Consider the following 24946-nt stretch of genomic DNA (forward strand, 5'->3'; position numbering starts at 1 on the left):
TACAATTCAAAGAATTTGAATTGTTTTGGGGTGCTGTCTTTTTTAAAAGATCTGTTCACATATTTTCATGATTTTTGAAGTCAAATTGGAGTAGTGATTTTGGTCACGCCGAAACAGGAAGTGGAGCGAAAAAGCGAGTGGTTTTGCGGCGTAAAATTTTTTACTCCAATTTTAAAGTAGAGTGAGAAAACGGTGTTTGAACAAATATTCGCTTTCTCGCTGGTGAGTTTTTGTTCACAAGCGGCAATTTCACTTTGGTTTTTACTGTTTTTCGATCTTTTGGATAGGATTTTTTAAAATGGTTTTCCGAATCCATTCTTAGTTCATTCTAGGCCTAGTTTTTTGTTTGAACCAAATTTCCATTTCTCGCTAGTGTTTTTTGTTTTTTGTTTAATTTGGCATTGATTTTCGTTTTTTATCTATTTTTTTAAGAAATGGTTTTCACAATTCACTCATGGTTCGTTCCAGGTCGTTTTTTGTTTTGTCAATGAAAACTTTGAATGGTACGTCAGGACTTGTCCTGTTTTTTTTTTAATTCGTCGTCTCCATCGATGATTCTTACCACCTGACTTGGAATTGACTTTTTCAATGACTTCTTATGCTTTGCAGTTAAAATTTGTATACGTGAAGTCATTTCTGCCTTTAGGTCAATTGCGTGACTTACCTCACTCAAAAAATGAATTCTGAACTCACTTATGGAACTTTAATTTTTATGAACATTTACTAGTAAAAGATCAGTAGTGTGCATCTAAGTGGTGCCAAACTTATATGCCCTAATTCTTGAGTATTAGTCTGAGTTATTGATTTCGAATATCAATTTTGAAAAGATCTTCTAGGGCTTTTTCCTTATAGACCGTATGTGTCATAAAATTAAAAGTCCCATTCTAACCCAAAAAATCTAGTGGTCTATTAAAAGACTAGTGGTCGATCTGTCTATCTTATTTCTTTAATTGTTTCAATTCATGGTATGCCACAAGCGGCTATTTTCCGACAATCTGACGGCTATGTTTGTAACTTAGTTTTTTGTTGAAGTAAATTTTTATCGATGCCGCATGACTATGAAATCAATTGAAATCAGTACTACAATGTTTCTGAGAGCTCAAGCGTTTCAAGTGCAAAATTGGTCCATATTTTTCACTTTTTGCCAATTTTGGGCTATTTGTGATAATTTCTTCATTTTTTGGTTCTATGAGTGTTCGTTTTGAAACCAAATTATTAAAAATTTTAACACCTTTTCGATAGTTCCTGAGTTGGATGGCACTTTTTGACTTGAGGTGTTGGCAGTTTTTGTCAAAGTTCTCTTAGTTTTTTTGTTCGTATTTTGAGTTCATTTACTATAAATTGTCTTTTGGCGCAACATCGGTGTTTTTGGTTTCGTGGTGTTCCTAATTGAACTGGTTTTGGCGATAACTCTTTAAAATCCAGTGAATATTTTTACCATATTTTGATTTTTTTAAATTCTTCTCCTGTTTCGAAATTGAGCTGTTTTTGCTTCTTACTGAGACAGGAAGATGGCTATCTAATGTTCGTAAACCTCGATTGCTTCATAACAAAAAATCCATGTTTTTCACCTCATTTTTTATTTCGATTTTGAATTGGAGTTTCCCATTTAATTTTTTGATTTTTCAGAGGTTGCTAATTAGTTTTTTCTTGAATCTTTTTCATTATGTATGTCTTCTCCACATTCTAGCATGTTTCTTCACTTATGACGTATAGTTTATATGCCCTGCCTTTATTAAATTGAAAATTATTGATTTGAACTAATAATTTTTGTCTTTTTCCCTAGAATTTTGGATGTAAAGTCTTTTTTGTTTGCAATTGATTTTATTCAACATAATACGGCACTGAGGTTTTGCTTGCTTCACTTTTACAAATTTTGAATAACGCTCTTTTGTGCGAATTCTTTTAGGGCTTGGTTTTGGTAATATACGGTTTTTTGCGTTGCAATATTGTTCTGTCTCTTTAATCTTCTTCATGATTAATTTCGATTTGATTATTTTTTATTGTTTAGTTTTATTGCGTTCATTGTCATTTAAAGCGACAACTAATGTTTATAGTTAAAGCGACAAAGTTTATTTAGGCAACAGTTGATTACTGTATTTAAAATGTGAAATAGTGTTTCGATTGAGAGAACTTGATAATTTGAATTTTTATAAAATTTTTGGAAAATATTCTTTTCGTCAATTTTTTGCAGTATTCAATTTTCTTCTTAAAAAATAAAGTTTTTGCTGCCTAGAGGGCTTGACTTTTGATGCTCGCGTACTTTGACGTTTTCAATTGCCTACAAAAAGTTTGGCTTGTTTTATATGTAGGTGCAATGTAATTTTTTACTATCTTCATTTTTTGACTGCTTTTTTGTGTTTAGTAGTCACTTTTGTAGGAATCAGTTGATTTAAGGGAAGTTCTTTTACGAAACGACTCTTCGAGTGGTTTCCGGAATTCTTCCGGTTATGTTTTTGTTTCATCGTCTGACGCTCTTTTTCGATTACATTTGTTCACACAGCAAAGCAGAAAATGTCAATTTTTCCGAATGACTTCTTCCTCTCACTAATGGTTTTTGCGGGCGTGATGTCATTTCTCTCTCTCTCTCTCTCTCTCTCTCTCTCTCTCTCTTGCAAAAGTTTTTGCGTGATTAGATTATTAAGTTTAATTTGAATTGAATCAAGGTCAAAGAAGCTCTTTTATGTAATAGAGGTCCCTAATGGAAGGACTTTTGCGCAATGAATTTTAACAAGCTATTAATTTATCGCTGAATGTTTTTTACATAGCTTTTTGAGTGTCGTCGATACCTTTTTCAACTTATATCTGTATCTGTTTCTATCTCTATTATATTGCACTCAAGTCTATTCTTTCGCAGCTATTCCGGCAATCTGCCGGGCATGTTAGATAAATGCCTTTCATGGTGCTAAACTAATTCTGAAAAATAAAAGTTGAGATAAAAAGGAAGAGTCTGCGATCGTTTACAGGGTTTTCTTATGACGATGATAGGTACTTCAGAAAATGCTAAGAAGAACGAGGGTGAATCAAGGTTTCAATAATTCTCTGGTTCTCGGTAAACAACGATAGCAGCAATTGTGTGGGTCCTGCTGGTCTGCCTGTGCTATTTTTTCCGTGATCGATTTTTCGTTTGACGATTTGACTTTTCGTCAATAAAAAATGGGATAAATTTTCAACGTCCGAGGGCATTATCTGTCTGTTGTGCTCTCAGAGCTCTACTATTCTCGAAATAGTTTCACCAAAAACACTTCGGAGGAATTATATTAGTTGAAGGTCAATTGTTCTACAGCAGCTGCTCAGCAAAGCAATCTAAAATGAACGGAGTCATAGAAAAGTGATATAAAAAAACGGGATCAGCCCAAAAACCACAATTTTAGATGCCCGCTTCTTAAACATTGTTCTTCTACGTCTTATTTACCATCTGTAATGCTTGTTGGTAATTATTCTGGCCCATGTATCCTATCAATAAGTATATATTAGAGTATAATTCTGGGAAGCCTAAGGCAATTAGAGCTCAAAGTCGAGGGTACATTTGCCCGAGGCTGAGCTCGAATTGCCGAACGCTTCCCAGAACTTTAGACCCCAATTTTGCTGTTCAAAACTCAAATAGGGAATCCAGTTGAAATTAGTAACATTACACTTCTGCATATTTCCAAAGAATAATTTTTATTCAATCCTACAATTGAATAACCGCTCAATCCAAATTATTTTTTTCCTGAATTCCTCGATATTGTTGCAGGAGCAAAGGGATCGCAGAGGTCGTCAGAAGGCTCTGTATTGCCACTCTCAATGTCACTTTTTTGAAGCATCAAGAGCGACATTTTGAAAAAAATGCGCACTTCGAAATTATTTATATTGAATCGTTTATAAACCATAACAAAATGCTCTTCGCTAAAGGTCTTATTTTTTATGACGCTTTCATATTTTTAACTTTGATTATCTTTGAAAAGTGAATGATTTTTCTCAAAGAATTCAATAAAGTTTTCCAAGTAACATACCTCAAGATTTTTTCCAAGATGTTCGCGCAGTTGCTTGCTCTTTTTGGACTATTTTGTCAGCTTAATTTTTGCGGGATAGTATAAAAAGTGACCGAAAACTGATTAAATTTGAAATCTACTATGCTATCAAAAGCGAAAGCTTGAAAAAAGCTGGTCAAAATTAGTTATCAATCATAACTTGCACAAGAAATTGTTGATTACTTTTAACAGCGAAACAGGTCTGAGAAACAGGAGTATGTACAACTAGGAAATGACATCAATATAGATTGCACTTAAATAAATTTGTGTATAAAAATCAGTTTTCAATTTTTTGTTTTTCAATCGCAATCGGGGTTTTTGGAATACACGGCGATTTTTTTCGGGCAATCTGCTGGGAATAATTTTAATAGGTATGATGGCGGTAAGATTCAGTGCGGAATTTTGTTACCACGAAATTAGATGTGAGCTGAATTCCAATCATTTTCTTCCCTTTTTGCGCGCTCTATATTACCATCAGTTACAAAAATCTGCAGCCCGTGAAAGCATTTTTTGGTGCATATTGACAGCTTCTATTGTTCCAACAATATATCTACTGGGGCAACTATATTGAAGGTAGAATTTTTCTCCAGCCAAAATCGAAAACTCTTACGCCTTCTAGAAAGATAGCGGGATATCGTTCGAAAGCTCATTAGCTTTAGAATCCAAATTCGAAAAGAAAAACTTTTTTCCGAAGTTTCCGAAAAATGCATGTTTTGCCAACTTAATTGGCCATAATTGTTCTAAAGATATTTATACCTAGAACCGAAGGGAAACGTCAAGTAATGGTTTTAATTGTCCCGTTTTTTTCCGTTTTTAACGCCAGTGTTTCTATAACCGGCAATGTCATTGACGGATTTAATAGTTGCTAATGTAGCTAATCTTTCATACCTGACAGGAGACTTAAACGAAGATTTGATAAAATTAAAGTTTTTCGTGATTTTGTCTCTATGCCTCTGATTGGACCTGAATTGAAACGTATGTCCTGCACAACTGAATTTTCTGCCCTCTACTCTAGGAAGAGACTAGCACGATAAATTAATGAGGAAGTATTGACTCTTATTCTGTACTGAACTTTTGTTTAACGTTTTCTTTGTTTATAATCGCCGTCAGCCTCTCAACGGCTATTATTTAGGCGCTGCTCTTTTTTCAATTCAAAGAATTTAAATTGTATTGTTGCGCTCTCTTTTTACGGCTCGTAGAGAATTATTGGTGGAGCGTTTTTTATCGAGAATTTTGGAGTGTATATGCCGCACGTGAAAACTAAATGTTTAGGTCAAACGGCTGATTTTAGTGAAGAGCAGAGAGAAGGGAGAGTTGCTTTCTGTTGATATCGTTTTTTAAGAGAGCGAGAAATGCAGGTTTAAAAACATTTTTGCTTCACGAGTAATTTGTTTTTTGATCCGGTTAAGCTTTTTCAGAGCTGTTTTTTTTAGTTTTAATTTCAACTTTTTCTGTCAAATCATTTCTCAAAATCTAAACTAATTATAGTGTGTTTGGAAGCATTTTGGCCATCTGAAGCAAATATTACACTATTAGTTTCAATTTTGAGGTTTTTAAAATCCTTTTTGCCTTACTTTAAGCGTTTCTAGCAGTTTTTTCTGTTTCGGTTTTTGGAGATTTGATTAGAAAATAGTTTTTATAGCACTTTCAGGGGTCTTTCAATTGATTGATAGTTTTTCCAGTTGTTTTTGTTGAAATATATTGAATATAATTGAACAAAATTTTGACGATTTTTGTTCCTTTTTGTTATGTTTCTTCGGATTTTGCGCTTCTGGCTGTAGTTTTTCTTGGTCACCTCTTAAATTAAAGCTATTATATAGATGTTGCTGCTGGGAAACTTGACGACTGGGACACTAGACATGGCAGTTTTCACGTATTAGACGAGAGACTCATCATGTGCAAGCATTCATAAAAATTTTTCTCCGAATAGTGGTTGGGAAGAAACTTGAAAGCCAAACAGTGTACTTTTTACTAAAATTATCTTCTGCATTTTTTTTAATTCAGGTTTTTGTTCTTTGCATAGTTTAATTGTTGTTCAATATTGAGTGGATGACTGATATACCAGAGGAGGTAATTAAGATTTTTCTCAGAATAATGATGCATTTTGGAGTTTTGTAGAAATTGTTCTCAGAGTTTTGTGGAAATTCATTTTTCGGTTTTGTCCATTGTCCTCATTTCCCTTTTCCTCTGTTCTCTATTTATACCCACATTTTTTGAGGTTGTCTGCCAATTGTGATGATTTGTTGTGAACTACCTGTATTATAGGGTCAGTGTCTTTTGCTAAAAATTTTGGAGTCGCAAGTAAAAGGTAATTTTATCAGATGCTATATCAGATTTTGTCAGCTTTCTCATTTGTTTTTCCTGTTGTTATTTCAAATGCTTATGTGCATTAGGTCAATGAGGAGGGTCGGTTATCTACTTCGAGTTGTTTCCAGAACTCTTCAAGCTATGTTTTTTGATGCGCACACATTTGTCCTTTTCTTGTCAATGAGAAGTGACGTTAGGGTTATGCTTTGAACCACGCTGGAGTTGTAAGGGGAGGGAAAAGTGGGTACTTTTAAGGCGTGATTTTTCAAACTGCTTTCAGAGTGAAATGAAAAAGTGGTCTTTAAACAGATTTTTAGTTTGAGTTTTTTTTTCACGTGCGGCAATTTGACTTTTTATTTCTCATCTTTTTCTGTACGAATATTTTTAAAAAGTCATGCGCGTAATCTAATAATGCATAGTTTAAGCGCCTCAAAAGGCAACTAATCTTTTTTAAGACTTAAGTGCTTTTTTTCTTCATAAAGTGCAAGTCATTTCTTGGATTTTGGTTGTTTTTGTAGTTCTTTTTCTCATGCGTGACATCTTTTCTCGTTCTTTCTCTAGCAAAGGTTTTAAGATCATTTGTGTGATTATATTTTGTTCCTATGTTACTTACCCCACTCAAAATGGCTTTTGCACTTCAAAACTTAAGTTTAATTTGAATTAGTTTGAGGTCAAAGGAACTTGTGTGCAGTAAAGGTCCCTGATAAAAGGCTTCTGCGGAGTAACCATAACAAACTTTGTTAATTTATCGCTGAATGATTTTTACCTAGCTTTTTGGGAGGCTTCGATTTTTTTCCAAATTAGATCTGTATCTCTTCCTATCTCTATTATACGGCACGCAAGTCTGTTCTTTCGCGGCTATTCCGGCATACTGCCGGTTATGTTATCAATTTTTTTTTTCATATCTGACAGTTTTGAAGACTTTGACACATGCTTCCAAAAACTTGTTTTTTTTTGGATTTTGCTGCCTTGCTATCGTTTTGTTGTTCTCTCACTTATTCTCCTTTGCCCTTTTATTAGGGCTTTTTGAGATAATTTTTTTTTAAAATTCAAAACGTTTTAACGACTTTTGACCCGAGTTGATATCAACAATTTTTAATGATGTTTGGATTTTTAATGATTTTTTCAGTTTTTGGTGTTGTTTTTGTTCTTCATCACTTATTCTCACTAATGAGTTCTCCAGGCTCTTCAGTGAGTCAAGTTTGAATCTGCTTAATCGTTTCAATTCATAGCTAACACACCGCCACTTCGACACGACTGGTTTTTAAAAATTGTTTTAATTTTTGTACTTTGCTCAGTTTTAACTTTTTTGCCGTTAACCCGCTTTGTCATTAATGATCGGTTTCATTTGCTTACTATTTAGGCATAATTGACTCAATTTGAAGTGTTTAATTTTTAATAATTTTATTAACTCCGACAGCATTGTTTGCACATATTTAAACTTTATTGCGTTCATTTTGTAAAGGATAGTTCGATAGAGGTTACAGGATTCAAGTTTTATTTGCGTGCTTTAGTTACTTTGATGCCACTTCAATGATATCGTTAACAGCTTTTAACCAATTGCTTTTTGACATATTACTCTGCGGTTTTCTACAAAATTGGAGTTTGCCGTCTACTCTTCGATTGTGTAAAGGCTCCTCGCAGTTGAAATTATTTGGCATAATAAATTGATAACCCTATTTTTTTGTAAAAGGGAAAAGAAATAAGTTTGGTTTACTATATTTTTAGTGCTTTGTTTACTTTCGTGGTTTGTAAATGATGTTTATTATCGAAGGCAAAATAACATTTAGAAATAAAGCGAAAGTGCACATTTCTTATTTACACATGCAGACACAAGCACTCGTGTAGTGTTAACCATAGCATTGTTTTTAATGTAATAAAAAATATTTGCTCTGCGAGAACTTCAGTGGATTCAAAAGCAGTAATATTTTAACCGAAATTTCATTGACTCGAGGTATGGTATATTTTCGTTTAGAAAGTTAGGGTGTATTGGTAATTATTTTTAAGTGATAAAAATGTACCCGAGAACAATGTTTTTGATATAAATGTTTTAATTTGTTGAACTCTGGTTGAGAAATGATTTTTTTTCAAATCTAAACTTTTTGTTCTTTGCAAATCATGAAAGGGTGTTCCTTCTAGTTTCCTGGAGATTGGCTTTTGCTAGCCGCATCACCTAATAATCTTCAGTAATCTTTGGGGCGCTTGGAGTGCTGAAGTTATTGGGAAAGCATAAAATCAAGATGAAATGATCATTTTAGAGGCTTTTGAGCCCGAAATTGTGCATTTTTTTTTCACTTTTTGTCATTTTTTTTGTTGACTGATTTGTCTTAAATTGACGTTGGTCGAAGAATTGAGGCTATTGCTGTAATGTCTTTTTAAATGCAATATGAGCTATCTGACTTGGTAATGCGACTTGGTATACTTAAACACGCAAAATGATAGTAATTTTTACTATTTTTTTATGTTTTATGTTTTGATTTTTTTATGTTTTGAGTTTTCGATCTTTATGGGCAAATGAAGGACTAGAAGATTGGTTAATGAATGATTTCTAGAGAAAAAGAATTGTTTCTAAAGATATACATTACTAGTTTTGGTGATTTTTTAAGTTAAATTGTAAATTTTTCATTTCGCCAAATTTTGCCATTTTCTGAGTTTTTCAATCGTCAGGGGCCAGTGTTAGTTTTCTAGCGTTTGATATTAGGTTACTGTGGAGCTTCTAGTGCCAATGGAATAGTTGTCATGACGCTAATTTGATGATGTTTAGCTTCTTATCAATTAAATATGAAGTTTTTAATGGTAATTTTTTGGGGCCAATGAAACTTTTAAGGGCTTGACGATACGTTACCGGTCACTGTTAAGCATTAACGAAATGGTGTTATAGACAGTCATATCAAGATCTCAAGCTTTTTTATTATTGCAATTTTGTATTTAAATTTTTTGTCATTTTGCATTTTCGATATTTGCGGGGGGAAGTTTTTTTGGGGGACAACAAAGTTTTATGAAAATTTGCGTGTGTTTTTGCCTAACTTTTGTGGAATAAATTTGGTTATCAGAATTTGATTATAGTTTAAGAATTTGAGTTACTTTTTTGTTTCTCCCAATGTTAACTTTTCTAGCCTTTGCTTCATTTGTCCAGAAAAACCAGAAAGAAATCATTTTGAAGTCAGTATGCACCATTAGTCAAATTCGCAACAAATTCCTTTTAATTGGTTTTCTGAATGTTCTGTGTCATTGTCAATTTTTCCGAGTTCAAGTCAGTAATATAACTTTTTAGTTGCTCGGTGCTGTGTTTATCCGTAAATTTGAACGCTGCATTTTATGTTTTGACGATACTGACACCAAGGAACTGTGGTGAATGTTTCATTTTTTTTCTAATCTCTAGTTTTTTTTATTCTATTCAATTTGTTGCTTCGCCTGTCTCTCATTGACTCTTTTTATAACATGCGCATTTTGTGAGATTTTCCATTGTTTCTCTTCTTAAGTTTAAACAAGACAGAACGCTGGTATTCAAAAACGCTTATCCTAGAAGTATATTCACTTCAAATTCGTTTACTTTTGTTCTCTTAATTTTTGAAATAATATTTGGCTGGCATAGTTCATGTGGTCTTCTGGCCAGGTGCAGTGGTTTTATATTTTAATTAAATTCTTTGGATCGTTTTTCAGGACTTGTCCTACTTGTTTCGCTCCGCCTCATTTTGCCGCTTTTTTGAGCATTTGTAAGATATTTTTTTACTTATTTGTGCTAGTTTCATTCTTTGAGCATTCTTTTCGAAGTGCTTTTAAGCAGCAGTTGCCCAGGAAAGCAATTTAAAATGAACGGAAGCATAAAAAAACGAAGTGAAAATAGAATCGGGATCAACCCATAAAGCCCAATTTTAGATGCCCGCTACTTAAGCTTTTGTTCTTATAAGTCTTATTTACCATCTGTATTACTTATTCGTATTGATACTAGACTCTGTATCATCTCATTAAGGAATAGGAGTTTGTCTAACTACGATTTTAAATTAAAAACTTCGTTCTTCAGAAGTTTGATCATACAAAAATCATTTATCATTTTTTTCTGTTTTTTGAATCCCAATTTGGGTTGTGGGAGTCAACGGCGGCTATTTTCAGTCTGCCGTGTATGTTTGTTTACGCTCTACTGCTTTGTTGTAGAATGTTGCTTCGCTCGCTTGAGCGATAAGACTTCTCTTCAGATTTTTTCATGACTACCTTACCTTCTTCGTTTTGTAAATTGGTTTTAGTTAGTGCCGCTTTAAGTCTTTGTTACTAGATCTCTCAATTGATCTGTATCAGTCTAAATTGAGCTTTTTGAAAAATGGAGGAAATTAGGACATTTTGCTGCATCTTTTGCGTGCATTTAGCTCTTTAGACCAAGAAAGGTTCCCACAACGGGAGTCGAACCCGGGCGTTGTGGGTGAGAGCCACAAATCTTGACCGCTAGCCATCTGGGACTATGAACTGCTCCTATTCAATTTGGCACTCGGAGCTTCATTATAGTTAACTGTTCCGACACCCACTTTAATGGGGAGGGAGAAACTATATACTCAAATGGGTTTTCTTTTGTTCAGTCAATTTTGGCCGATCGATAGAGATTTGTGAGTGGTATCATAAGAAAGCATGTACGTCCTAGAATATGGAACTAAAAAGAATTTTTTTCAAATTTCGTTTTTTGCAGACAGTTATCGAGGTTTCATGTTTTTTAAATATCGAGTTTTCTTTTTTCATTTTCCGTAATTTTTAAAATTTCTCTGAATTTTACCTAATATAATTAAAAACTTGTTAATATTTTTAATGATAGTGTTATTGTTTTGTTAATAGCCGCGTCAGCAACTCCGGGCGGCTATTATTGCGCTCCTAATATTTACAATTTGAATCATTTTAATTGTATTGGGGCGCTGTCTATTTTTTTTAAAAATCTGTTCACACATTTTCATGATTTTTGAAGTCAAATTGGAGAAGTGGAGCCAAAAAGTGAGTGGTTTTGCGGTGTGATTTTGTTTCGCTCTAATTTTAAAGTAGATTGAGAAAACGGTGTTGGAACAAAAATTCGTTTTCTCGCTAGTGATTCATTGCTCTTGAACGAAGTTCATAGCAATTATTGTAAACGTGTGTGTCTTTTTTATGCAAAATTTTTGCTTTTCAATTTTGACTTTTCGAGTGACTTTTACGCTCTTGACTTTTTGCGTTTCGCGTGATCTAAAATTCTCTCTCAATCACAATTTCAAGCAGCTGAACTCAATTGGCGGCAATTTAATACTATGTCAAATAAAAATTCCGCTAAAACTGGTGTCATTTTTTACTTTAAATCTTAATAGTGGTATATGTTAACCTCTAATGTGGTTATTTGAAGCCCACTATTGAACTTCTTAGTCCCATTTAGGCTCTCCCTCGTCCCCCCTCCCCCGACTGAAGCAGGCTGAAATTGATTAGAGCTCCCACTAGTCGTTCGAGAGCAATTCTTCCGACGTTTAGTCGGCGTTGTGTTCACATGTGGCAATTTCACTTTGATTTTTCCTGTTTATTCAATTTTTTGGATAGGATTTTTTTAATGGTTTTCCCTATCCATTCATAGTTCATTCTGGGCCTAGTTTTTTGTTTAAACCGAATTATACAGTGAAATAATTAACTAACCGAGTGGTCTACTTCACAAACAATTGGAACATCTCGGTGGTTTTTTGGGCGCACGGCAAAATCAGGGATAGGTTTGACCTCATCGTGCATTCTTACAATCACAAATTTCAATTTTTATTTGGGCGCTGCTTTCTTTCCAAAATATTTTGCTTCACTGATTTTTCAAGTTAATTACTGACAAAATTTTCAATTCGTGACGGTTACCATTTACGAGAATTTGAGGCCGAATGTACATATGTTTTCCTAGACTACCTAATGGGTTTTATGGTTTTGACGGAGAGTTTTAGTAAACTTTAAATGAATTCTTGTGTTTTGCCCTCATTTGTTCTTTTTGCAGTCGGATGGTTAATTCTCACTCATCAAAGATCCAAATAGCTTCCCCGAGAGATGTAAGTGAACCTGTACAAAGCATTCGATGATTATCTAATGACATTGAATACAATTGTTCAGTAATTTTTTGAACTTGTCAATTTTTTTCTCATTTCTGTCAACTTTTAGCTTGTTCTCGGTAAATACAATGTCAATTTTCTTTCATATAATGCACAAACTTTTCTTAAATAGCGGTTTCTTGGTTATGGTACTACGAGTTTTCATACAAAATTTTGTGATTTTTGTGCTTAATTGACCATTTTTGCTGTTCTTCTTTTGTTTCTCTGTTTGTCGCATTACTGAAAAATCTAATAGAAAAAAGCGCTCAAGTTGTGCGATTGAACATGTTTATTGCTTTTAGAACTCTAAGGTTTTAAGGGCTGCGACTCTCTTGCAGAATTCGGTTGTGTTCTTTTTTTTTCATTTTCCCTGTATTTGTTGCTATTTTTTGTTTTATGCCCTTTATTGGGTAATAAAAGGTGTCAAAGGCCACCTATAGTTACATAAATGAACACTAGCTATGACTTAATGACTTTCAATTTTTTATTTTTAAAAAAGTAAAAGTATCCAACTTTTGCCTTTTTGTTCTGGTTTCCGTAATTTTTTCGTTTTTTTAATCAAAATTTTCTATCATTTTTGTGACCTAGCCTCATTTTTGAACAATCTTGTTATTTTTTGCTTGAACCAAACGATAATTTCTGTGTTCCTTAAACGTTTTGACTGGTGTATTTAGGACTTAGTCTATTTGTTTTAGAAGAATTTTGTGAATTTTAGATATTTTCAATCTTGTTTCTTTTTTTTGTCATTTTGAGATAGTCCTTTTACTAAAAGACTTTATGATTTAAAATGGAGACCAAAGTGAAGATTCAAATTTCTCTAGGTTAATTTCTTATAAATTTATTGCCTTCATCACTGATTTCGTAAATTTGTTTAAGGAAGTTTTCTACGACGTTACAAAATAAACCGTCTATTCTTTTAGTAGAAAGCTTATGTTGGCCATCAGTTTGTAAATATTTGTTTTTGAAAATGGAATGGGTTTTTGAGCTTTGCCAATCTTATTTCTGTTAATTTGGAGCTTAGTTTCCGTGTAGACCAGTCACATCCATTGTCTAGTGAGCTAAAATTTGGTCTTCATAACTGTTTTTTTTTCCTGAATTGGTCCTTGTTTATGGTACTACGAGTTCTCCTAAAATATTGGTGATTCTTGCATAATAGGAGTTTGTCTAACTACGATTTTAAATTAAAAACTTCGTTCTTCAGAAGTTTGATCATACAAAAATCATTTATCATTTTTTTCTGTTTTTTGAATCCCAATTTGGGTTGTGGGAGTCAACGGCGGCTATTTTCAGTCTGCCGTGTTTGTTTGTTTACGCTCTACTGCTTTGTTGTAGAATGTTGCTTCGCTCGCTTGAGCGATAAGACTTCTCTTCAGATTTTTTCATGACTACCTTACCTTCTTCGTTTTGTAAATTGGTTCTAGTTAGTGCCGCTTTAAGTCTTTGTTACTAGATCTCTCAATTGATCTGTATCAGTCTAAATTGAGCTTTTTGAAAAATGGAGGAATTTAGGACATTTTGCTGCATCTTTTGCGTGCATTTAGCTCTTTAGACCAAGAAAGGTTCCCACAACGGGAGTCGAACCCGGGCGTTGTGGGTGAGAGCCACAAATCTTGACCGCTAGCCATCTGGGACTATGAACTGCTCCTATTCAATTTGGCACTCGGAGCTTCATTATACTTAACTGTTCCGACACCCACTTTAATGGGGAGGGAGAAACTATATACTCAAATGGGTTTTCTTTTGTTCAGTCAATTTTGGCCGATCGATAGAGATTTGTGAGTGGTATCATAAGAAAGCATGTACGTCCTAGAATATGGAACTAAAAAGAATTTTTTTCAAATTTCGTTTTTTGCAGACAGTTATCGAGGTTTCATGTTTTTTAAATATCGAGTTTTCTTTTTTCATTTTCCGTAATTTTTAAAATTTCTCTGAATTTTACCTAATATTAACTTGTTAATATTTTTAATGATAGTGTTATTGTTTTGTTAATAGCCGCGTCAGCAACTCCGGGCGGCTATTATTGCGCTCCTAATATTTACAATTCGAATCATTTTAATTGTATTGGGGCGCTGTCTATTTTTTTAAAGAATCTGTTCACACATTTTCATGATTTTTGAAGTCAAATTGGAGAAGTGGAGCCAAAAAGTGAGTGGTTTTGCGGTGTGATTTTGTTTCGCTCTAATTTTAAAGTAGATTGAGAAAACGGTGTTGGAACAAAAATTCGTTTTCTCGCTAGTGATTCATTGCTCTTGAACGAAGTTCATAGCAATTATTGTAAACGTGTGTGTCTTTTTTATGCAAAATTTTTGCTTTTCAATTTTGACTTTTCGAGTGACTTTTACGCCCTTGACTTTTTGCGTTTCGCGTGATCTAAAATTCTCTCTCAATCACAATTTCAAGCAGCTGAACTCAATTGGCGGCAATTTAATACTATGTCAAATAAAAATTCCGCTAAAACTGGTGTCATTTTTTACTTTAAATCTTAATAGTGGTATATGTTAACCTCTAATGTGGTTATTTGAAGCCCACTATTGAACTTCTTAGTCCCATTTAGGCTCTCCCTCGTCCCCCCTCCCCCCGACTGAAGCAGGCTGCAATTGATTAGAGCTCCCACTAGTCGTTCGAGAGCAATTCTTCCGACGTTTAGTCGGCGTTGTGTTCACATGTGGCAATTTCACTTTGATTTTTCCTGTTTATTCAATTTTTTGGATAGGATTTTTTTCTTAATGGTTTTCCCTATCCATTCATAGTTCATTCTGGGCCTAGTTTTTTGTTTAAACCGAATTATTCAGTGAAATAATTAACTAACCGAGTGGTCTACTTCACAAACAATTGGAACATCTCGGTGGTTTTTTGGGCGCACGGCAAAATCAGGGATAGGTTTGACCTCATCGTGCATTCTTACAATCACAAATTTCAATTTTTATTTGGGCGCTGCTTTCTTTCCAAAATATTTTGCTTCACTGATTTTTCAAGTTAATTACTGACAAAATTTTCATTTCGTGACGATTACCATTTACGAGAATTTGAGGCCGAATGTACATATGTTTTCCTAGACTACCTAAGGGGTTTTATGGTTTTGACGGAGAGTTTTAGTAAACTTTAAATGAATTCTTGTGTTTTGCCCTCATTTGTTCTTTTTGCAGTCGGATGGTTAATTCTCACTCATCAAAGATCCAAATAGCTTCCCCGAGAGATGTAAGTGAACCTGTACAAAGCATTCGATGATTATCTGATGACATTGAATACAATTGTTCAGTAATTTTTTGAACTTGTCAATTTTTTTCTCATTTCTGTCAACTTTTAGCTTGTTCTCGGTAAATACAATGTCAATTTTCTTTCATATAATGCACAAACTATTCTTTTTAGTGGTTTTCTTAAATGGCGGTCTCTTGGTTATGGTACTACGAGTTTTCATACAAAATTTTGTGATTTTTGTGCTTAATTGACCATTTTTGCTGTTCTTCTTTTGTTTCTTTGTTTGTCACATTACTGAAAAATCTAATAGAAAAAAGCGCTCAAGTTGTGCGATTGAACATGTTTATTGCTTTTAGAACTCTAAGGTTTTAAGGGCTGCGACTCTCTTGCAGAATTCGGTTGTGTTCTTTTTTTTCATTTTCCCTGTATTTGTTGCTATTTTTTGTTTTATGCCCTTTATTGGGTAATAAAAGGTGTCAATGGCCACCTATAGTTACATAAATGAACACTAGCTATGACTTAATGACTTTCAATTTTTTATTTTTAAAAAAGTAAAAGTATTCAACCTTTGCCTTTTTGTTCTGGTTGCCGTAATTTTTTCGTTTTTCTAATCAAAATTTTCTATCATTTTTGTGACCTAGCCTCATTTTTGAACAATCTTGTTATTTTTTGCTTGAACCAAACGATAATTTCTGTGTTCCTTAAACGTTTTGACTGGTGTATTTAGGACTTAGTCTATTTGTTTTAGAAGAATTTTGTGAATTTTAGATATTTTCAATCTTGTTTCTTTTTTTTGTCATTTTGAGATAGTCCTTTTACTAAAAGACTTTATGATTTAAAATGGAGACCAAAGTGAAGATTCAAATTTCTCTAGGTTAATTTCTTATAAATTTATTGCCTTCATCACTGATTTCGTAAATTTGTTTAAGGAAGTTTTCTACGACGTTACAAAATAAACCGTCTATTCTTTTAGTAGAAAGCTTATGTTGGCCATCAGTTTGTAAATATTTGTTTTTGAAAATGGAATGGGTTTTTGAGCTTTGCCAATCTTATTTCTGTTAATTTGGAGCTTAGTTTCCGTGTAGACCAGTCACATCAATTGTCTAGTGAGCTAAAATTTGGTCTTCATAACTGTTTTTTTCCTGAATTGGTCCTTGTTTATGGTACTACGAGTTCTCCTAAAATATTGGTGATTCTTGCATGTTTGCCCATGTTTTAGATTTCTGTTTTGTCGACACAGTATCACAATAATGGCCGGCTCGGTTGCCATTTGAAAAAGAAGCACTCAAAAAAGTAATTAATGTTATTTGTGAACAGCTTAGTAATCAATTGGCTGGGAATCTCTGAATGATTTCTGTTGATACATGATGTTTTCAATCAGTTTGACATTATTTTTTTTGAAAAATGGCGACGTTTTTTTAAACTTTGCTCTTTTGCTCCTTTCGAGTCGACTTGTTATCAAGTCGCATTGAGGAAACGAACCATATTTTTTTCCTAATGAAGTACTGGTTTATTTTGCTTTAGTATAATTTTTATCTGATGCCATTTTGATTTGGTATTTAGTTGTTTTTTTAAAAAATGGACTGTTTTGGTCGTAATTAATAGTTGTAATTATTTGATTTTTATCGCTGTCTTTTCTGGTAGTCGCATTAATGAAAGTTCTAATCGTTCCTCTAAGGTATATTGTTTTTAGTCATTTTTATGGTTTGTTGAACGATATAGTTATTTTCCTTGTCCCCCGTATTTGGTAGACAATTAAGTGAAAAATTTTGTTGAGTAGGGCCGGAACATTATGTGCGAACGCATATAACCGAGACTCCTTGTCAGAACCAAATCTGTATCATAAATTGTGTTTACATATTGCGTTTACATCTGTTTAATTTTTTTCTGCTTAAACTGGGAGCTGGTACCCTTCATGAAGGACTGCGACTAGCTTTTGTAAATGTTTCAGCAACCGACGCTGATTCTTACAGACCCAATGGCACCTCAGCATCTGGAGCCAGCAGTCGTAAGTTTTTCAAAAAACTATTCAGAGTACCGAAACAGCTTCAGAGCCTCACTTGGTACTAATCTATGTCTGCATATCTTGATCCATTATCGACGGACTGAGTCTCGGGTGGTTGCTGAACTTTTGTGTTTTTTACGAACTATTGAAGCACTACTTAACTAGGAGGTATGTATGAGAAAAATGGAGACAGTTTTTGAGAAAGAGATCTACTGTATTTATGACAATACCCTTTTCTTTCAAGTTGCAACTCAATATTTATGAAACTTTGAACCAATTTTTGATTTTAAATCTGAAGAACAAATTTTTGAAAGTTGGTAAGTATTAAGCGGAGAAATTACTAAAAGCTATCTCACAATAAGATGAAGTTCAAGAAAAAAACATGAAGCAAAAAGCTTACTTTTTTTCTCAAATTGAGAAACGAATGAAATTATAAAAATGGCTGTATCCAAAAACGCAATTCAGCGAAAGTGCTGGGGGCACAAATTCATGATGATAGGAAATACTTATGTGAGTTGAACTTATGTCCCCACCATCGTTTTGCTCTTTGCTGCACCTTCTCCCCGCCCACATAGCAAAGTTAGAATCCCTGATCAATGTGACTATCAAAGCCAACGCCTTATTCGTTTGAGAAAACTTTGCCCCGCTTAGCCCCCCCCCTTCGCCCCCACTTCAACCCCCTCTCCAAACCCTCCGCCTAACATCTCATTCCACCGGTAACCCCGTACGCTCGACCCCAACCGCGCTCAAAGTCGATCCCACTCCCCAATACTCAACTCTCTCCATTTAACACTTAAGTTAGCCTCTATAAACCGCGGCTACTGACGACGCCAGCATCTCGCTGGTGATTTGGAAGCAATTCACCCACGGTTGCTCTATTATGTTTTTTATCAGCAAAAACATTTTTAATGCGCTAGGCGGTAAAAAAAGATATCTCGCTGAAGTTAGCTAGCCTCTAATTTGAGAAAGACCTCGTTTTTGGTAGGTCTAATAGGACAACGTTTTTAAATTGACTTCATTTTTTACTGAGGTCAAAAAACATTCAGCTCGATTTCTCACAATCTTTTGGGGAAAGTTACAATGTTGGAATTTGTTATGGAATAAAAAAAACAAAATCATATTCGGATTGGTCGATAGCTAACCATGGAGTTTCCCGAGGAAGTTCCTTGGGCGCTTAATCTTTAAAACTTAACGATTTTAACGGTTTCTCGAAAACTGAAATGTGCAGAAGTTTTTCAGTTCGCAGATGATACATATATTATATGTCACTCCAAAACAGACAAAAATCTTTAAAAAACGAAATAAAAACAATTAAGTGAAGCAGATAAAACCGAAGTAGTTGTTTTTCTCAATGTAAGCAATCGCACATTCGTATTTTTATGAACTATTCCTCGAACTTTTCAAATGTTTTTAAAGGGATTCTTAAAATGTGAATGTTTAACCAAACTTTTTATGATTAATAAATTGGAATTTACATTTAGACTTGAAAATTTGTTCAGAGGGAAAAGCAACAGTCTTTTTGACAGTAAAAACAGTAAAAAGACTTTTTGCTAAGCATTTACAATTAGACACCTATTGTTAAACACGCCATTGTAGCATATTTGTTCCGAACCACTTATGGGGGAGGAACTATATACTCAAATGGGTTTTTTTTTGTTCAGTCAATTTTGGCCGATCGATATATTCATCGTAGAGAAATGTGAGTGGTATCATTAAAAAGCTGTTCCAGCGTAGAATTCAAAATTAAAAAGATTTTTTGGAATTTAGTTTTTTTTCAAGGAGTTATCGAGGGTTGAAGTTTTGTGTGAACACGGGATATTTGGCATGATTTTGTTCACTTTTACTGTAATTTTTCTTCAAATTAATATATTTTCTATAAAAATAGTATTTCAAATTTACATTTCATGCCACAATTTGAACCAATTGTGTGTTCCTAATAGACTGAAAGCAATAAAAAGACTAGATCTGGTCGCATAAGGAAGTTCACTATCAAAAAAAATCGAATTCTGTTTGAGAGCTCTTTTTTAGAAAACTTTTCAGTTTCTGTTTGTTTTTAAGTGACCTAGAGACTATGCATTTTCTTATTTTTTGTTTGTTTTGAAATCCTATCACATTATCCTAATACTGGTAGTTCCCTTTGGTTTAGAGAAGACGTTCAATGGATTATAGATAAAGTTTTCAGAGTAGAGCTTATGATTTTAGTTGCTTCGACACTTTCTTCAGGGCCTTTTCTGCTGAATTTTTTCGTTTTTGCCTGTATTTGTTGTTGTTTTCGTAGTCAATGACGTGTTGTAATGGTTTATTGATGAAATATGAAAGACAAACAATCTTGTCGTCCCATCATTTTAGCCTATTTACTGGCTTCCGTTATAAGATATTGAATTTTATGGCGTTGATACTACGAGTTTTTTCAAAAACTTCGTGGTTATAATTTATTTGTTCATATTTGGTGTTTTTTTGAAATTATATTGTTAAAAAAGAAGAATCCCATTGCTGTTTTTTAAAAAGTATTTGAACCTAGAAAAGTTTTTATTGAAACGTTCACTTTTTAATGCCTTCGACACTTCTCGCTCAATTTTTTTCTTGAATTTGCTTTTTCTTATTTTTTGTTCACTAGGTAGCCGTAAACTGCTGACCGGTCGAATAAACTTGTAATTGAAGATTGAATGAATGATGTTACCCAAAGCACTCCGTTTATAGCGAATAGTCTGAAAGTTTGTGATATACATTTTCATTTTTTTTCAAACTTTTCATTCAGTTTTTGTTGTTCTTTTCGTCAACTTGTAATTTATTTTCATCATTGAGAGGTCCCGTCCAATTTCTTGTATTTCAAAAAATAACATATCTACTTATTTGTTTTTTCACTGACGTTGTTTTTTTGCACAATATGCCTTTTTATAAACGTTTTTTGAGTGGTCAGTTTTGGGTTTCTTTTTCTCTTCTTTCAACACAATCGCTTAATAACAGATCAATATGGTTTTCAAATGTGGCCCAGGTAAACTTAGTAAATATCTCAGTATAAATCCTTTTGCTGAATTAGTAGATATAACAATTGAATTAAAAGTACATAATATTCAGATAATAACTATTGATTTTAATGGTATCAATAATTTGTTTTCGCGAATCGTTTGTAATTTTTTGAGTTTTTCCGCATCTTTAGTCCGTTTCTATGGCTTAGTCTAACCAAAGACAGGTCCTTTTGGTTTAGAAATAACTTTTTTTTGTAATTTGTCAAGGTTTAATTAGTTAAAAGATGCTAATGCTTTTTAAGAATTTTGGAAATTTCTTTTTTTTTAAAAAAAATAATGATTAATTTTTGAATTTCGCCTCATTATTCGTTCTCTTTGTCGACTTGTCACCTAGTCTCATTAAGAAACATTTCCATCTGCTGTATATTTAGGAAAAGACGCATTTTGACGTTGTTACTAGGTGCTTTTAAATTTCGATATTCAGTTTTTGCCGTAAAATTTTTTTGCTAATTTTGTTGTTTAATCAGGCATGGCATTGTAATTCAATTAGTGGTTAGATTGTGTAACGATTGTTTTCAACTCAAATATCTATGTTTGTTATGTCGTCATTTGGTTGACAATTAAGTAAAGAATGTTGATATGCTCGGGTCGGAACATCATGTGCGAACGCACATTCGCGAGCCTCCTTGTTATAACTATGCGCAAATACAAAATTCTAAGGTAAACAAATCTTAATTTTCTTTATCCTTAAAAGTTATGCATCTTTTTTGGTTTTTGTCGGGTCAGAACATTATGAGCGAACACAGGTTAACGATCCTCCTTGTCTTTTTGTAATGTATATGCTTTTAATGTTAAATTATTTTGGTAGTGCTTTTACATAGCACAATCCTCAGCATGTATGTAAAAGCACTACCAAAATAATTTAACCTTAAAAGCATATACATTACAATAAGACACGGAGGATCGTTAACCTGTGTTTGCTTGTACTGTTCTGACCCGACAAAAGCCAAAAAAGATGCATAAACTGTTAAGGATAAAGAAAATTAAGATTTGTTTGCCCAAATAACGGGTGTGCCCAAATGAGACGTAACTAATTGTTTCAGACTTTGTGGTGTTTGGTGGTCACGTGTCCAGCACAGTTTTCTTCGTCTACAATGCAATTATTCTCCTAATTGGCACTATCATACTCGGATTCGCCCTCCATCTTCTCACCTTCCACATTTACTTGAGTTAGTATTTTGGGGCTATTAGTTAGTAATCTGTGGGGGCTCTCGAATCATTAGAAAAGATTCCATTCCAAGTTCACACGCGAGTATAGATGAGGAAAATGATTTTAAATATATTATCGTAGTTGTTCAGGGATTCATTGGGGCAGTAAAAAAGTTGATGCTTAAAAAGCTCAATTTTCGCAACTCCGTTTTCTTTAACAAAAAAACTCCATTTTCTTTATCTATACTGCCTATTTTTATGATAGATCTTGAATAGCTTAATTTGCACAGTTCGCCATAACTTCAAGGCTGAAACTTTGAAGCTTGTCATACCGTTTCGACATTATTTATGTAACAGCTACAACAGTTCGTACTAAAGTTTATTCGATAACTGTTTTGAATTCTCTTTTTTGGGTCTATTTAGACTCTAAGTCGATGACAACGTACGACTACATTGTGCGACAGAGGAGACTAATGCAACAACAGCAAGTGTCATACAAGAGCACGAGTCACAATACTAACACGAGGAGCAACTCTCTCTGTATGAGAAAAAGCACTACTACTATGTCAGCATCCACTAACAGGTCATCTACACTGAATGGTCCGAATACTACGTCATCAGTTGCTGGGAATAAATTCAACGGCGAAGGCAATTTCAAACATGGAACGGCACTGTTTCCTTTCCAAATGAGCTATATTCAATAGTTGATAAATCATTATTCTCTGCAGTGTCCACAAATTTTGTTCAGAAATAAACGAGACTAAGACTGATCAGAACGAATAGTTAAGAATCATATTAGTTGACAGAATTTGACACTGCACCAGCTCTGTCTGAATGAGATAAAAATTTGATTCAATGAAAATAATGTGTTATTTTCAGCGTTTTACATGCAAACGTTTTCAGCTAGGAAAAACACTAATTTCCTAGCTATAGGTTCAATTATAATTAACTGCCGATATTCCTTCGTATATCAGTAGCTCTTCATTGAGGCTGGACTCCCAAAAGTCCTATCGTCATATTGTAACATAAGGGTTAAACTTTTGGCAATCAGGAGAGGAAAACGGGAAACAGTGGCCCCTTTGATGCCAGGTGCCGATACGAGTCACTTGCAATACAACTCACCGGCCTCGTCATCCCATCTGATCACTACTACGGTCACTTCTGCTGCTATTGACACTGCGGATGAAGAGACTGAAAATCTGATGGACAACCAGAAGAGTCAATTTAGTCCAGGAGTCGACAGTGACAATAATGCAGTATATTATGGTCACGTGAACAGAGCTGTCGCTCCTGATGATGATGAGGACGACGATGATGATAATGAAGAAGTATGTGGTGTGAAAATAATTGTAGAGGCAAAATTTTAAATATAAAGCTGATCTGTTTCCTCATCTCTTAGTGGACAAAATTTGAGTAAATAACCCCATGTAACCAAAGTAATGCACGTGTGTGCTCTAAAAATAACTCTCATAGCTCAATTGGAGTTTCAAGAATTGATAATTCCAATCAAACTTTGTACTCATATGTCAGCGTGGAATGTTGCCCGAATGTATTTAGATATTTAAGCTTTATTTCTGAGATGATGTATTTCTTATCTTTATTCCTTAATCAGATATCGATCAAACGTTTTGATTAATCTCTTGTTTGGATGTACCGAGAAATATGAAAACTTTGTTTCGTTTATTTCCAGGAAGAAAAGATACAGTGGATTATAGGTAGGACATATCAGTTAATGATGCAACTGAAAAGAAAGCAGCCAAGTTTGAAAGCGTAGAAGTGTAGAGTTCATTTTTGCACTTTGTACCAGGAAGTCGTGATTGATGCTGATTCTTCCGTTACTGCAATCTGAAATTCTTAACCTAATTGTTGCAATACTTATCAGTGAGTGAGTTACTGACTTGATAAACTGTCCGCATTACACGGTCAGAAACTTTTTGGTAACATAGATTGAAACAAGGACACTCGCTAATGTGCGTTGTAAAAATGATCCGACCCCTCTCACTCCCAATCTATGGTAAACTTTGTGCCAACTAGAGGACCGAATGTCAATTTTCCCTAGAGCACTGGATGACAATATGTTTACCAAAAGGATGTTGAAATCATTAATTAATCAGTGTTCTCTCAGACCGAACAAAATGGCAATGCGAAAGCTCGATTGTTCAGAAAGTTTGTGATTCATTGAAAATACAGCGAAAATGTACTTTTATTATCGCGAGCTCGATGGGATTTAATATCCACATTTAATAAGAGAAGAAGATGCCAGCGAAATAACTTAGATGTTCTACCGCCGCTTCTTAATTTTTAATATCGGCATAGCGGTAGCTGCAGCTATTAATGGCCTTGTCTTAGTTTTTTTTTAATAGCCGCCCTCATCTTCTCAGCCGGCTATTATTGCGCTCGTATTTTTTTTTACTTCGTCAAACTTTTTTCGCTTTACCATTTTGCCGCTTTTTCGACACTTTGCGTGAAATCTTTTTGACTTCTCTGGGCTAGTTTCTCTCTTCTCTCATTCTGCTAAAAGTGAATTTGAACATCAGTTGCTAAGCAAAGCAATTCAAAATGAACATAGTCAGTATAAAAATTGAAGTCAGAAGTAGAAACGGGATAAACCCATAAAGCCCAATTTTAGATGCCCGCTATTTGAACGTCGTTCCTATAAGTCTTAGTTACCACCTCTAATGCTTATTGGTGTTGATAGTAGCCCCTGTAGCCTCTCTCTAAGAAACAGAAGTATGTTCAACTACGAAATGCCATCAAAATAAATCGGACATAAAAAATATTTTTGTACAAAAATCTTTTTTTTTCAATATATTCTATTCGTTCAATCCCAGTCATGCTTATTGGAATCAACGGCGGCTATTCTCCGGCAATCTGCCGGGTATGTTTACATTTCAAGAGTTTTTTACAACTCAAAGATGAACCAAGTTGTCTTTGATGAACCAAGTGGCTCACGTGCGGCAATTTGAAATTTGGCTTTGGTTTTCACTGTTTTCTGTTTTTTTTTTCAATTGGTTTTGTTTTATAGGTCACTTCAGGTCTTGTTTTTTGCTTAGTCAGTGAAAATTTTTTCAATTGTAGTCACGACTGCTGGTTTTTTTGTTTCGTCGTCAAGAGTTTTGTTACGACCATATGAAATGTCACGATCACTTCAAATGTAATTTTTAATTGCTCTGAAACGAAGTT

At 34.0% G+C, this 24946-nt stretch overlaps 2 protein-coding genes across 5 annotated transcripts in view; both read left to right on the top strand.

The window, feature by feature from the left end:
* LOC142354358 (uncharacterized) overlaps positions 1 to 24946 on the top strand; it is a 406219-nt gene that overhangs the window by 370849 nt on the left and 10424 nt on the right. For 3 of the 4 annotated variants that reach the window (XM_075406632.1, XM_075406630.1, XM_075406629.1), the window contains exons 6-9: positions 17532 to 17588; positions 21658 to 21783; positions 22187 to 22425; positions 22852 to 23091. In XM_075406632.1, the coding sequence (XP_075262747.1) occupies positions 17532 to 17588; positions 21658 to 21783; positions 22187 to 22425; positions 22852 to 23091 (662 nt within the window). The remainder of the gene's footprint in view (positions 1 to 17531; positions 17589 to 21657; positions 21784 to 22186; positions 22426 to 22851; positions 23092 to 24946) is intronic. The other variant, XM_075406631.1, reaches the window with a different exon arrangement.
* The window catches only part of LOC142354357 (uncharacterized), a 350658-nt gene that overhangs the window by 82435 nt on the left and 243277 nt on the right, over positions 1 to 24946 (top strand). The gene's annotated exons all lie outside the window — the stretch shown is intronic.

This window comes from Convolutriloba macropyga, chromosome 15, assembly GCF_964194025.1.
Source record: "Convolutriloba macropyga chromosome 15, txConMacr16.3, whole genome shotgun sequence".
Taxonomy (NCBI): domain Eukaryota; kingdom Metazoa; phylum Xenacoelomorpha; order Acoela; family Convolutidae; genus Convolutriloba; species Convolutriloba macropyga.